Source organism: Pezoporus wallicus, unplaced genomic scaffold (assembly GCF_028554395.1).
Source record: "Pezoporus wallicus isolate ANWC-B61680 ecotype Strahan unplaced genomic scaffold, APGP_CSIRO_Pwel_v1 contig_8341, whole genome shotgun sequence".
Lineage (NCBI taxonomy): Eukaryota > Metazoa > Chordata > Aves > Psittaciformes > Psittacidae > Pezoporus > Pezoporus wallicus.
Window position 1 is genome coordinate 714,484 of NW_026638083.1, and position 16,186 is coordinate 730,669.

The window sequence follows — 16,186 nt, forward strand, 5'->3', positions numbered from 1 at the left end:
TGATACTTTCTGTCCTAATGCATTTCGTATTGCATGTGTGATCTGAGAATTGAGCTTTGAAACCCATGACAAAGAAGTTATACTGGTAGTTGGTAACAAATGTTCTGTCGTTTTTACTTAGCTGAGCAACTGCTATTACTGCTCTTACTAGTACCAAGCAATACATTTAGATTGCTTTTGACAATATTGCAATAATAAATATTTGCTCTTCTTTTTAGCACTCTTACTTTACTGTGCCTGACACCAGAGAGCTTCCCAGTATACCTGAAAATGTGAGTACTCCAGAGGACCTTGCACTTTGCCTTTTCTGTTTAATGTCTGCAGCAAAAGAGATAACATTTGTTACCTCTCTTTAGCCTAGTAATAGATTATATTCTGTAAAATACTGCTAGGTGTTGTAGTGAACTTGCAGGTTTCAGCGTGCCTCAGATTTCTAGCCAGATGATAGGTCTGTGGGAAGACAATGCGGCATTTTCTGCTCTTAAATACTCTTTACTATGCTCCTGCTCTGTCTCTCAGCCAAATTTTTATGCCGGTTATCTCCGTTTCCTTTCTCAAATATTTTGCTGTCTGCCTTAGCACCGTAAACCTCGGTTCATGGCATGAAAGAAAGGAAGAAAAGGGAATGATCAAGAGATTTCATCTCATTTGTAGATGATTTGTATATCAGATTACATTTGGGGCTTTTTGTTTCTGTGTTGTAACATTGTTGCTAGCTTTTTTTTGTGTCGTAGACTTTCATACTGACATGTATCCTGTCAGCAAATTTAATAGATGTGCTCTTTCTTCTCAGGTACTTAATTTTGTAGAAATATGATGCATTAGGAGTAATTCAAGAGTCAAATCCTGTCCTAATCCACACATGAAGTTACTTGTTTAGAGGGTTTATATTTTATGCTCATCTCTTTTATGCTAATCTGCTCAAACTTTAGCAGTTTTTATTTGATAAGCCTCAAATCACCTGGAGAGCAAAGAAGGCAGCTTATTTCCATTTTATGGGCTGGTGAATTGGAAGGCATTGAGTAATGAGCTAGTAATGGCAAGAAACCAGTGGCAGGGATTAAAAGTAGATTGTCTGCCTTGGTCCTGCTTTAACTGATATGGAACAGCTTAATAACACAGTACGTAGTAAAGGCTTCAGGAAGTATAGCTGTATTTATGCTCTGTTGGTTATATCTGCTGGTGATGCTCGCTTTATATTTGAAGGTATGAGTCAGCTTCCCAAAACATTTGAGCAGGAGACATGATGAATGTTCATGAATCAAAGGCTGTTATAAAAGCAGAGGCCTTGGGCCAGAAGGAGTTGGAAACCCTTTGAAAGCTGAACGCTCAGCCTTCACGGGTGGGAGGGAGTGCCATGTGATGCTAAAAAGCATCCTCTTTGAACCATTGAGTGGTGCTGATGTGCCTCATAGGGGCTGTGACTGTTTCCTGGGTATCCTCTGCAGCCATGTCACTGCCAAGGGTGCACTCGACAGTGTCTGGGGGTGAACCAGGGCACCTCTGGGAACAGAAGGGGAAAAACATTTCAGTTAACAAATATATGTGCCCCTGTACTTATATACATGTACACACGCATATACCTAAAGTTAAAAAGCTAGGTCTCATTGTAAGAAAGAAAGGTATTGAAAATCAGATCCATTGATCTGACTGTTGTTGCAGTTGACTTCTATGTCTCAGGCATTTTGCGTGCTTATGTTTTTCCTGATGAGTTATGTGTAATTTCTTATGTGTATTTTATCAGCCTGTTAATGCAACTTTCATGTAGAATTGGAGCATATTAGGGAATAATACAAGGACATTAAAGGAGCATGAATCTTCATGGTTTTTAATCAGTTGGCCTCATTTATTCAAAATTCTACATATCTTATCAGTAATTACATTTAAAACCCGTATTAGGAAAAGTTTTAGTAGTGCCAAACTTTGAAGCTGTATGTGATGATTAATGGAGAGCTGCACAGAAGTCTATTTGGAATGTTAACAAACTTTATTATCTGACTTCATGTCAGATCAATATGTTTAATGAGTCACAAAAGCATTTAGCATGGACACTTTCATGTAGCAGCTAAGCATTGACTTTTCCTAAAGATTTAAATTACATGAAAGATTTGTAAATGTTTTGTGACTTCAGAAATAAATGTGGGTGCAGTGCAGGAAATACAATGCAAGACTGTAACTTCCCTGGTAGTATCTGTAGTGTTTCAGATACCAGGCAAGTTACCAGTCTGAAATGGTGACATGTTCTTGGTGTGATGTTCTGGTGTATTTTTGTATCACTGAGTCCTATATTTCAAAATGCCTGATTTTTCACTTGTCTATTATAGCACATCTTTTGCTACCTGTTTTTCTTAAGCCCTTTCCCTTTTATTTCTGTATTTACACCATTTGATAAAGTGTATTGTCATTACTTTGTTCTCCGAAACAACGTCATGGCATTATAGAAGTGTTAGCTGCACACCAGATCACCTACCCTGTGCTAGATTCTGATTATGTGATTTTTGAAAGAACACAAGCTTCTAAGTAAGATGAGAGATTTCCAAAGGAGAATAGAGAAGGAAACCTGATTCAATTCTGTTGACTTGGTCTAAGAGGGAATTTGCTGAAGTCTTCTACATGAAGCTGTTGGAGAGCAGACTAAAATAAGTGAGCTATAATCCATGTTTGGGCTTCACTCTTTGCAGAGAGGGCTCATTGGCTTGTTCTTTCAGTGAGAAATTCTTCATTAGATGATGGAGGAAGAAAAGTGCATGAGATTTTTTCCTGTCTCAAAAGTCAGTGTGCATGTGTGTTTACTGGTATTAGCAGATGATCAAATAGATGATTGATCTAGGAATGAACTTTTAAAGGAGTGTGAGGGAATTTTGTAGCGCTCTCAGTGAGGAGTGGGGGATACCTGTACCCAATTTTATCTTGAAAATCACACTTTTACTCCCCCAGGAACAGCTTAAATCCTGGGAAACAAAATACACAACAATTATACTGCAAATTGGAATGCTTTCATTTGTATTTATTTAACTCATTCATGGTTTTGTCACTTACGAGACGTATCTTTCAAAATACATGTGTAAGTCCCAATTCCGTCTTCAAAGATGACAGCTTTCTTATAAATAAAACTCCGAGCTAACACGTGAATTTCCTCAGTATCAATACATTACCATACAGCCCACATGCTTCACAGGTGTCACTGGCAACTTTCTGAGAGCAGAGAAGACTCAATCCTTAACAAATCTTTCCATCTGAAGGTACATCTCTGTGTCAAAGCCAGTATTTCACCAGACTAAACTTGATGAAAGAATAATTGCAAACGACGTCCCTGGGTCTGTTTTCCTCTCACTAGTGGATACCGTTGCCTTACAACCAGTCCATGCACACACACATCTACATCTCCAGGCAGAACGTGGGGATTATGTGCTCCTTTGCCATGCCTCTGATCTGATTGGCACCAAAGGGTGCTTGTGCTATACAAATACTTCTAATTCACACTGTTTGCAGTGATTGTGTCGTCATGCACCAGTGTTTTGGCGTCGTGGAAAGATGGGTGAGAGGGGGAAGAAGAGCCATAGAGAAGACAGCTTATGTTTAGACAAAAATATCATGCTAATCAGCACAGATGGGATGAGAAATACAGAAAAAGTACATGATAGTTTAATAGGTTTTTGGCAAAATATGTTGGCTTCTAATTTCCGCCCCCCCTTTCTTTGAATATACCTGTCTGTGGCTCCAGCTTTCCAGTAACAAAGACCTGACTGATTGCTTCATATTAACATGTTTGAAGCTAACCACAATGAGCTCAGTTTTTCTCTATCTACACAGTGCTGCAAAAGTCTTCCAAATACAATGCTTAATTTTTCTTTAGTTCTTTGTGTTTGGATGGCAAGCTGTGGAACATATTTTTGCACAGTATGAAGCATCTTGGCAGACTTCTCAGGCCAAGTATTGGTGGTTTTAGAGTTATCTTTGGATCTGTCAAAAGTGCTAATAGGCTTTGTTGAGCTTCTTTAAGTTTCTAAATCATATTTGCTTTTTGCTTTTCTGCACTTTTTTATTTAACGATGATTAAGATTGCACTTGAATTCATGACTAATCTAATTTTGCTCTCCCATGTGCTTTTTGTATAATACTGTCTTTAGCATACAGCAGCCCTTCCATATCTGTAAGAAGCTATTTGGAAATGAATTAATGAATTCCCTGTTTCAGCATTTTGGACATTTACCTTGTCCTCCACCACCTCCCCTTGTTTGTTTCTTTAATTCTCTGTTTTAAGACGTGAAAATATCCTCTACACACAAACCTCCTTTTTTTTGTAGTACATTTTGATCAAGTTACCTACATTGTGGCTTTCTAGTTTTGTTAATAAAGATCTTAGGAGCACATTCTGCTGTTTATTAGAAAACAGCTTAAATATTTAGTAAATGATAGATTATTCATAACACTGCAGCATGTGCACAGGGCAGTTACATTGGTAGTGAGGAATAGATGATGTTGTTGGCTGATGGGGTGATGTGGGGAATGAACTGGCTCTTGTGCAGTTTGCTCAGTTTCATTTCCTGAATTTCAGTTATTTACAGTATTTTTTACATTGGTGCTTTTAAATATTCGGAGCAGCAAAACCATGGAAGGAACCTGTGTTGTCTCTAGGCAGTGTATATCTAACATTTTGGCACTGTTACCTGTTTGTGTCTTGATCTTTCTGTACTTTAAGGGCAGATTGCAGATGTGCTTTGCTTACAGTGTTCTTCTACTGCTGTTAATTTTCTTTATCCTATATAAACCTACTGATGACTGAAGTAAAATTGGGTGTTTGAATCCTGCCTCTTCACCAGAGATGGGCATCTGTGAATTTTATCTCCTTCCTCATTTCCCCAGCCCCAAGGAAGTGCTTTCTTGTCTTCCAAGGGGAAACCTGTGTCTGGGTGCATGAGGTCAGGAGCTCAGACAACCTCTGTAACTGTTTGTAAATTGCCTCTTAAATGCCCCTATGTATTTCCAGTCATCAGCATCGCTGTAGCATAGACTGAGCTTACATTTGCATTTATCATAGTAGAATTGTCCTCTTAAGGGAGCTGGGTTTATTGTTGTGATGTGAAATGGGTTTTTTTTGGTACTTAATCAGTCAACTTCAAAGTTACCATAGAAGTGACAGAACATGTTTTTTCTCAGAGAAGTGTCTTTATCTATTAAGAAGCTGTATGTGAAGCATCATCCATTTTATTATGCCAGGACCTAGCTCCCCAAAAGTTAGGGGAAAGATACTGCAGTTAAAAAGTACTCTGACATAAGGTGACATACTGCTTGCTTGTGTTAAGCCACATAGTGGGTGTTGCATAATAGGAGGATGAAGTCTGGTGGGGTTCTTTTTTTTGTGAAGGACTCTTGCTTTTTGAATTTTTGTAAAAATTCACTTTGTAAAATGAATCAAAAATTATTCTTTCTCTTCCCAGAGAAATCTGACAGAGTATTTTGTAGCAGTTGATGTCAACAACATGCTGCACCTCTATGCCAGTATGCTGTATGAACGCCGCATCCTCATTTGTTGTAGTAAGCTGAGCACTGTAAGTAAAATGCAGAATAATTTCTTCTATTCGCAGTGTTTCTTTATAATGACAGTCATATACAAGACACGATCTGGTGATCTCCAGGTCCCCCTTCCAGCCTCAGCTATGCAACCTCAACTCAATTCTGTGGTGCGGTGTGATGATTTTACATAACCTCTGATAGCATCTAGTGATCAAATGAAAAATGGTCTTTTGGATGCAGGAATTCTTGGGGTGTTTATTAAGAAATATACAAACATTTATGCCGAAGTGAAGTCCCTTTGTCATAATTCACTTGTCAGGAAAAAAATGGATAAATCATGATACTGTCAACTGGATGTTCCAGTGACCTTCTCTGGATGGGCTAAAATACATTGGCAATTCAGATTTTTGCAGTTTTGTCTGATAAGGTGTATCCTTAATGCTACTTAGGCTCCATCAAGTGTCTGAGAGATGAAAGCTGCTGAATACTCTAGAGTCCTCTCCTCTGAAAATGGCTGGACATCAAAACAAGCACGCAGCTTGATTCAGTTCAAAGTTTTGTGTTATGCATTTCAAGGTTTATCCGTCAATAAGATTGTGATTTACTTTATAAAAGAAAATGTTCGGTTTTCATTCTGTTTGCTCTGTAAATGGCTATTGATTGCTTTCCTTTATGAATGAGGAGTATAAGATGGTTTAACTAATTTTGCTTTCTAGTGCTACGGACTAAGTACTTGAGTGGTCCTTTCTAAAATACAAGCTTTCATTTCCATTTTGTATGGATTTAACTAGTCTCTTACTGCATGACCATAACCCACTTTATTTTGAGACTAAAACTGCTTCATGGAATTCTAATTACAATGGAAGTCTGAAATTATATACATAAAATCATGTATGGATGATCTGTTAATACAGGGCAGAGAAATGAAAGAGAGTAGGACTTCCACTTAATCTCAGAATAACTATTACAACATTGCTTTGAAAGGTAAGTGAAGCCAGGAGAGTCAGAATAATCTAAGGGACCTGTTAATAATTGTTAGCAGTTTACAATCAATCCCACATTTAACTGAAAGAATGTAAGTATTACAAAGTTTAATAGTGTAGAAAACTCGTAAAATCTTAACTTTTCTATCTACCAGGTGTTCTGTGTCCTCCCTACTAAAGTAAGGGAAAATACATCCACTCCTGGTAATGGAATAAAAGGAGAAAGGGAAGTGTTTATTTCAGAAACCTAAAGAATGAAAAGAAGAGTAAATTATCAGAGAGTGGGAAAGAAGAGAACGGCCATCCAAAGCATTTCAGAATTGGTGTGGTTGGTTGGTTTAATCTCTCCCTTTGTGACAGAGCCTGGGAAGAAGAATTACTTACCTGTCACTTTGCCTTCCTTAATGAGCCATTTCACAAGTAGGGTTGTGTTTTCCTCCCTATCTTTGTGCTATTTCTCTTCCTTTTGCCTCTGTCCAAGATAAAAGCATGTCGGGTTCTTCGGTAGGGAGGGGTATTCATACTGTGTGTTCTTATCTTACAACTTTATATATAAACTGCTCCAAGATTGGAGTGACAGTGTAAGACAGGTTTGAAGTGTTGGGCCGGAGCCAGCGATTCCTTCCCTGCGCGCTCTGCTCTGCATGTTCCAGCAGTAGGAACAAGCTGCATTATTTTATTTCAAACTGTGCTCAGTGGAAGCCAAGACCTTGTAACTGGAAACGTACCAAGCTGAGAATTCTCAAAGTAAAGTGAGGGTGGGGTGGTGCTGAGGGAGATTGGGTTCTTTGTTTATAGGTTTATAACTAAAAAGTGGAAGGGACCTCTTTGTGGTTAATTCCAGTTAACTTGGTGATAACACGGCACGCTTCGTACTTAAGACTTGAATTTAGTATCAGGTAAGAAAGATAATGAAATAGTCCTGGATAAGAAAGTCTGTCATAATAGAATAAATTCTGTGCTATAATACATCATATCAAATTTTAATTTGGAATCTCCTTAATGTAGTTAAATTGAATGAGATGTAGTGGTAACTGAATGAGGCTGTGTTTGTCACCTATTTTATAGACCACATGTACTGAACCTGTGTAAGAATTATTGCTCTTTTCTTGCATTTTTTTCTCTTTTTTTCCTACAAAGGGAATCTCAGATAATTTCTCAGGCTGTTAAAGCAATTATTTATGTTAAATTTCTTTGTGTTTCCTGTGATCTACTCAAGAAAGCCAGATCCGAACCCAAATGCCTAAAAGTGCTTTGCAAAGGAGCACCTGCTGGTGGGAGCATGCTGTTGCAAAAATGAAACAAGCTTTCCTTGTGTCCAGTATTCCCTCTTCCATGTGAATCTGCTCCTGCTGCCTTGCTGCAGCAAGCTCGCACAGTTCTTGTTCTACAACAGCCTTACAACTACTGTTGCAAATGTACAAGCTCTTCCTTCCCAAGAGCTCTGTCTCTGTCCTTAAAACTTGCCAGTTAAGTCTGGACCTTCATACACAGCCTTACAACAGCCCTGCTTTCATGACTTAATTGTTGGATAGCTCAGTCTTAAGCTTTCTACTTTGTTTTTAGCCCCAAGTAATGCAGAGAAATTATCTTACAAGCACGCCAGAGGTAGTATATGTTTACTAGTATATGTTGCACATCTGTAGCCATGTACTGCACCTGTGCATCAGGAGAGAGAAACGTGCGCTGGAAAGAGCCCTGTTGTAGTTCAACATCATTTTATAACTTTTATGTGTGTGCCAAAATCCCATTGATTTCATTTGCTGAAACAAGGCTTTTAGAGTATTAAATACAGAACTACAAAACGTGCATTAGTGAATCAGTGTCTTTCTTGCATAGCTATCTTTTTACATTCTCTAGCAACAGCTGCAGGAAGCTGAGGCAGTGGAACTAATCTTATTTCCAAATGCTGGATTCCTATAGTTTTGACAGTTGGGCATTTCTCAGGCTGCCTTATTATTAAGTGCTTGGTTTCTGTATGGCAATCACTAATCAGGTGAGGTCTCCAGCAAATACGCTATTTCTTTTTTATGAGCCCTTATCTTGGCAGAGTTGAAGGACAGTGCTGGTGCTTACCCATGGTAGTATGTTATTTGAATTCCTGCCAGATAGCAAGGTGGGAGTACATCTCAAAAATAAGTGACAGGTTCTGCTCAGATGTCTGCAGTGTTGAGCATTATGTCTGTTTAATCTTTTCTTGCTGAGTTTTAAAACCAATGGGAGGGGGGCTTGGAAGCGACCTCCTTGGATTAGCGAGTTCAGTCCTCTACAGCAGCAGCCATGTTAGATAATAATGCCAGGAAATAATCCATTTGATCCCGGCAGAGCAAGTTTAAAGTAAGAATTAAATTTACAAATGGTATTTTTTCCATCTTTTTTTGATTTGGAGAACAGAAACAGCAAACATAAATGATTTAGGAATATAGAGGAAGAAACTACAGTGGGAAAGCAGGCCCTTTTTTCTGCTGCGTATTTGGAGCTAGGCTCTGGCTTTCATCTAATCTGCAAGAGAGGAACATCTGCTCCAGTAGGAATAATATAATGCTAACTTGAAAAATAATGGGATAGGGATAAATCTTTAGACTTTCATGAGTCAAAAATACAGAATAAATTCAGGATTTCTTAGCTTCTAACTTTTGTTTTAATTAGCTTCCTAACATATTAAAATTTCCATTCCCTATGGACCATAAAATAATGTTCACCTGCTAATAAAGGCCTTTCTTATTGAGAAAGACTGAACAGGTACTTGTTCAGATACTTGCTGTTCTGATCATGCTGCAGAGGAGCTCAGTAATCCTCCCCCAAAAAATCTGGGGAGTTTGGTGCATTCTCATTGCTTATCCAGATCTGTATTGTTCAGAGGCTTAAATATTATGTATTATTATACATATAATATATGCCTGTCTTCCCTCTTCTTGTCTAACGACCTGCATTTTAATCTGAAAACCGGGTTCTGTTACTTACAGAAACTGCACTGGAATTACATAAAGGCTTTGGCATTGAACATAAGCCAAATTGTGTCCAGGATTGTTGCTGATTTTCCCTGAAGAGACTGTGTTAGCTCATCTAGACCACTTTCTTACCAGTCGTGGGGTCCTACGATAGGGTATATAACTCACTGGTCTGTCTTAATGGAAATCAATAATAATGAGGATCTTCTGGTTTTTTAAGGTTACACCACATCTAACTGAATGAGAATTAATGTCACGATTTGTCTTTCTGTTGTCTTTCGTCTCACACAACTTCAGGCCACCACAGGACCTCAGTCCGTTAGAATTTGTCTTTTTGGTATTTGTAAGCAGTGTTCTCCCTGCTTTCTCCAGTCCAGCCAAGCATTACATGCTTGATTTCATCCTACCTTCAAATAAATGATAGCCTTTTGCTGAGTATTGTTTTCAAAATGTGTCTCACAAGCAAAACACATTGCACTGCTTGGGCTGGGTATCATTTGAGATTAAAAGACACTCTAAACTGCAACACACTGTCAGGGTGGATGTGATTGCCTGTCACCTCTTATTCTTTCCTTGTATGTGTCTATTTGTATGAGTGTTTTTACTTATTTATTTATTTTCTCTTTTCCCAAGTGTGTGTGTTCATACCCTCTTTGTATAGAATTTTGACTGTAGCTTTTGCCGAGAGATCCTTATTGAGGATTACCACCTTCTCCGTTGTAATATCCTTAGTGTAACAAATATCCTGCTTAGCTTCTTTTCCAAATTATTAATTACAGCTTGAAATAGGATTGAGAGATGTAATTTCCTCCAGTGCTCTGCAAGGATTCTCCCCACGGCTTAACTGGTAGACTTGTGGTTGCTATTTGTGATCTTTTTCATTCAGTTCCTGCCAGCATCAGAACTGTTCTGAATGAGTTTTTAACAATATACCTGAGATATTCAGTGGATCAAGTGATTTGGTGAAGGGCAATTAGATGAGAATCCCTTTTAAACAATAGCACGTTAATCTCTGGGTTTGGCATGATTCGTTCTTAAAAAACACATGCCACATTTTTACAGTTCTGTAATAATCTCAATGCAGTTTTATGTTATTTAATGAATGGTTACTACCAGGATTGGGGGCATTTGCTTTTAGTATTTTTAGTCCCCTTTGTGTTTTCATTTCCATGTTTCTGTTGCTTTAGAGAACGCTGGGTGTTCTTTTCAGGTCTTGGTTGTTGAATGGATCATGTTCTCAGCTGTTTACAGAGTCAGTCCAGTGACAGCCACCATAAACCAGTCATGCTTCACCCACCAATACCCCTTTATTAAGCGTACTGTATATTTTCAATAAAGCATGTTGGTATGAAAGCAGAATTGATTTTTTTACTGATTTTTCTTCTAACTTTGCCTTTCTAAACTTGGTTTTTGTCTTATTTATGATCCTGTTTTAATATGTGTTTTTCAGTTAACTGCCTGCATTCATGGGTCTGCAGCTATGCTCTACCCGATGTTCTGGCAGCATGTTTACATTCCTGTTCTGCCCCCACATCTATTGGACTACTGTTGGTAAGACTATATATATGTATGTATATATATTATATAGATGTATATATATCACTTAAATTCACAGCAGTTTTCACATTTCTGTATAGTAAGTCTGAAGTCCTCTTATGATGCAACTGTTACTCTAAAAATATATGGGCATATTAAGGAAGCAACCAACCTAGTAAGTAACAAAATGTATTTTTATGGCAAGATATAATTGTCTATCAGTATGTTGAAATACTCTTAATATGTGTGGTTACTCTGGAATGCTGCAACGCAGATATTGTGTAATTAAAACTTGTTTTCAGCATATCTGTATTAAATGTTGAAATTTGAATTAAGACTCTTAACAGTAGAGGATACAGTGGAGAAGAAGTGGCCTTGCTTTAGGCTTCTTAGAGCAGTTATACTTCCAAGCCCTGTTAGGGAAATAATGGAGTTATTGCCTGGGCATGCAGGGATGGAACTGGTAAGGCCAAAGCTTGACTGGATTTAAACTGAAGGATGTAGAGGGTAACAAGAGTGGAAGTGAACGGGAAGCACCAATCAAACACGGACCTGCTGCTGCATGGTCACATAGGCAAGTGATGAAGGAGGGAAGGAAGTGAGAAAGCTGAGGGACTTGGTTCCTTTGTCTCCACTGGCAAATCTGCTGCTTCCCCACTAGGTCTCCAAACAGCAGGAACATTGATGCGAGTGTTTTGCTTAGTGCACTTTTGGGAAGGATTTGGAAACAGAAAAGCAGCCTCCCTCTGCCCCCTGGCCTCTTAAACAGTCCTCAGAAAGCAAGACAAACTTAAACTTACTGTGTCACTTTAAGTGTGGCTTGGTTAGCTGTTTTTTTAATAACAACCTCCAAACAGTGTGGAGGTTGGCTGGTTTTTTAATAGTGATAGTGTTCCATGTGACGTTTTCTCTGCATTTAAGCAGGATTAAGGCAGCAGCTGGGATAAGCAGCATTTTAAAGTGAAGTGCTAGGAACGGAAACATGTAGATTTAAAGGAGGCTTGCTCCTCTGCAGACGATTTAAATGTTAAGTATGTGCCTATGTCGAGGATACAGGGAACGGAATCTAAAAACTGTTATCTCCTGTAGAAATGAACCTTCAATTTACTGGGTGAGCAGGAAGGGCAGGCTCTAGTCATTTGCACTGCCAGCAGGTGCCCTTTCTCTGCATAATGGGCTTCGAATGTGTAATTAACACATGAAGGCTGCTGCTGCCAGCTTTTTCTTCAGGTACATGCTGCTAGGAGTTTTCAGGACAACGATGTGGACCACAAGAGGCTTTTACGCTGGTGGGTTTGAAGATTAGGTATTCATCGACTTTCTGACAAAGGCACGTTAAAAGGGGCTAAGTCCAGATCCCGCAGTCGGGAGCAGAAGTGTGCAAAAAGCAAACACTTGGGCAGTGTACCCAAGGAAATAAAGACACATGTCATTGAGCTCTACTGAATGAATTCTTTCATGGCATAACACCCTGTCCATATAACGAATGAGCCAGCTAGTGTGGGAAAAATATAATTTAAAAATGCAGAATTATTAGGCAGATTGTGAATGCATGCTCACAAATACAACTGATTGCCTTAGCCAGCTATGAACTTTAATTGGAGAGGTAGCTACACACACTATAATTGTTTGAATAAGCTAATTTAGCAACAATTTATGTGCCATAAATATATTTCTCAAAATAGAGTCCATCTATTTTGTAACCATGTGAACTTGGAGACGTCATTTTTGCCAGGGAGCACTGAGCAATCAGCTCCGAGCTCTCCTCTGTAAGGCAGGATTATTGCAGTGTCTGCCTCTTAAGGGAAATGACCTGAGATTATTTAAAATAGAAGAGTTTAGTTTAATTTTAGTTATCGCCTGGTTATTTCTCTTGCACTTGTGGCATAAGGATTTTAAAGAGCTGAAATGGAAACAGAACGTAAAGGGAGAATTTTTCAGTTCTTATGAATACAAAATAGCACGTTCATTCACTTGACTGTGTCCATTTATTGACTGTGCTGTGTGATGCTTCTGAATCTTCTCCTGCCCTTTTGACAATCACAGAAGGGTGCACAGACTGCATTGCTTGTCATCTTTGAAAGTTTTGAAACAGGTCTGTTCCACTTGTGAGTATTTGCTTTTAATCGTTTGAGTTGCACTGGAAACTTTTCATACAAAGGAAACTTCTAAGGTCCCGACTGATCCACTGACAGCTTCACAGTTGTGAAGCTTGAAATTTGATGTAATTCCTGGGGAGGAAAAGGGGACGCAACCACCACTGGATCTTTCCAGAGATACAAAAAGGTAGAATAGCTCCCTTTGCAGAGAGTGAACAGGTACAGAGAGTAACTAACTCTCCTCCTGCCACTTCATGATCCTTTTGGCCAACATCACGTAAGGGAGACATCAGGCTAGGTGAGGAGAGTTCCCTTTAGCTGTCAAGAGAGGTGTGCCAAAAGCCTGTATCTTCAAAATGTTTGTTCTTAATACTCTTTGTACTGAGGAGGCCAAGTTAGTACTAGCGGTGGAGTACCATGGACATGAATGACTTCAGTCATCCAATCCCTGTCATTTGCATTCACTGAGGGTAGGAGTGGATGGGAAGCAAGGGGAAGAGGGCTGTCCTTTACTGTTATTTTTTAATTAGGTACCTTTCTTTGGTATATTTTCAGCCCAGGGAAAGAATTTTGGTGGAGAAGACTGAAAATTGGTGGGAATCCTACCATTAGATCATTAGTTTTCACACCTTAAGGCCCAATTGCTTGTTCCTTTGGATGGAGAACAACAGAGGAAACATGAAGCACTGCTGGTTGGGTTGGGTTTCTGTTTAGTTGGGTTTTCTGGGGGGTTTGTTGGTTGTTTTTATAAAGTACATGCAAGCAGGTGCACATAGTACTGGTTAATGAGATACTGCCACCAAGCATCACCACCAGCCAAGCACATATGACCACTTAAATTTGAACAGGTCTTGTCCATCTATTTTGTTGTTGGAAATTTAAACATTTCTTGATGTGAAAGAAACAGCCTATTAATTTTCCTCACTTTTTCTTCCAGTTTGTTTTTCATGTGGCATAAAAACACTCCCACTGTGTCTGTTTTCTTCCTTTTTTGCTCTTGGTGTCTGTGTTTAAAATCAACCTGTAAGAAAAGCCTGTCTTTGCTGATTGGTAGCACAGCTTAGTGTGTTCTCTAAGTCCCAGAGCATTGTCACGCAGGTTATTCTGTGAGCTTTTACCAGAAGCAACAGTATATTTTCTAGGGTGATTAAACCAGGCTTTTAAATTAGATGGACTGCTTAGCAGCCAGCATTAATATATTCTGAGAGCCACCTTCCTAAAGCACCCTGGCACAGCTGCTGAACAAATGCTTCTATTGGTGCGGGTTTCCCTTTCTCCAGGAGTTTTTTTAACTCCCTTTCTCCCATTTTCTAAATCTGCATATAGTTCAATATGCTGCTGTCAGTAGGTGGAGGGGGTAACTGGAGGGCGAGTACTCCTGCTGCTCTGGAAACAATGATTCCTTCCTCAGGAGCCTCTTGGTCGGCATTTCTATTTAGCCTGGTACATCTGTGTACTCACTAAAAGCTCTTGTAGTTGCTCTTCTGGTTTCTTAGCTGTATGTTTTCTACATCATTCCAATTTATGCAGTCAAGTTCCTTCTTTGCATCAATTACCCAATACGTTTTGGACTGAATTCTGTTGCATTTCAAAGAGTAATCTTGAAGAGAAATCAGGAGACTGCCGTAGAGAATAAAGTACTACCAGTGTGAGCGAATGATGGATTAAGTCAGTATTTGTACATCAAGACATGAACTTAGTAAATGTGATCAAATCAATTTTCCAGGAACAGTGAAGCAAAATGCTGCAAATCCCTGTGTAGCTGTAAACTATGAACCTTTTTGAGATCCTTGGGTTTTACATTACTTGTTCTGGTGAATTGCAGTATTTTTTAAGGGTGTTTTTTTTTCACTTAAGAGGAAATGTCCCTCTATTTCACCTGCTTCTCTTCCAATTAGTAGTTGCCCACCTCTTGGGAGCATAATTAAGAGGTCTCTAGTTAGCCTAAGGAAAGGAATTAAAGAAATTGTAAAAATGCAGCTGTAATAAATGGGCAATATATAGCCATTAAGTCCACAATATCCATATTCATGCTTATGCATTGCTACTTTAATGATTTGATGTTTACCTATATAACTCATTTGATTATAAATAACGCTGATTGCATTGGGAACCCGTGTAGCACAAGAGGAGTAATAACCTTTCTCTTTGTTCCAGAGGACTTGGGCAGGCATTTTGTTCAAGCAGTAAATACACACAGTAGAAATTGATACTTCTTAATTTTGCACTTCATGGATATTGGCTGCCATCAAACAACTTTGAGTAATTAGTACTTGTGGTTGTAAGAAGCCCCGAGAGTGATGAAGTGTCAAGCAGTAGGTAAAGACTGGTCTGAAGGGCAGTCTTTAATCTGTCGTGGGTCCCAGAGGATTAAAGGTTGTGTGGAGTGTTCCTCCCATTTATACAAGCAATGTGTCTTACTGAAGTTCACTTGAAAGTCTTGGAAATACACATCTCACCTGATAAAATATTAAAAACTGCTTGAGTGTTTCATGTCTCAGGACCTGAATAGCAGTTAGGAAGAGCTGTGATGTTATGCTCTGAATGGGAAGAGGAGGCACACACCATTCCCTTGTACCAAGGGTGGCTGAGTATTTAAGCAATGGCATATGATCAACACATGATAAAGAAAAAGGATGATAAAAGCAATTTATGAACCCTGACATAAGCCTTCAACGTTTGCTTTTAGGTGTGTTTCCTTTTCAGTCATCTTGGTGGGTGATGACAAAAGAATATAATCTCTCTGGTAGATCTGTTTGGGAGTATTTATGCTCTTTACCAGAATTTTATTCTATTGAGGTTATTTATGATGGTTGCTTAGTTAAACTTTTGGGAGCATAAGGGGCTATCATGGTGAATTGTCCTTAAAAACCTCTTCATAAGCACAAATATTTGCAAAGCTAACACATTGTACTTTAACAAGTTACTGCTTCAAAGTTTCCTTTTTCATATCCTCAGCAAAACCAGAGCAATTTTTCCTGTCAGTGGGTATGCTGAAACCTCTCTTTGTAGTTGTATAGTATCAAGTTGTTGCTCGTTCTGTCTCTTCTCTGTCCAGGTGTATGCCCTGTACAGTCCATTAAGCACTGGAGGACTGGAG

At 38.9% G+C, this 16,186-nt stretch overlaps 1 protein-coding gene across 6 annotated transcripts in view; it reads left to right on the forward strand.

Moving 5' to 3' along the window:
- Positions 1-16,186, forward strand: part of DENND1A (DENN domain containing 1A) — a 189,734-nt gene that overhangs the window by 85,596 nt on the left and 87,952 nt on the right. For all 6 annotated transcript variants that reach the window (XM_057408991.1, XM_057408993.1, XM_057408995.1 and 3 more), the window contains exons 8-10: positions 219-272; positions 5,442-5,552; positions 10,902-11,002. In XM_057408991.1, the coding sequence (XP_057264974.1) occupies positions 219-272; positions 5,442-5,552; positions 10,902-11,002 (266 nt within the window). The remainder of the gene's footprint in view (positions 1-218; positions 273-5,441; positions 5,553-10,901; positions 11,003-16,186) is intronic.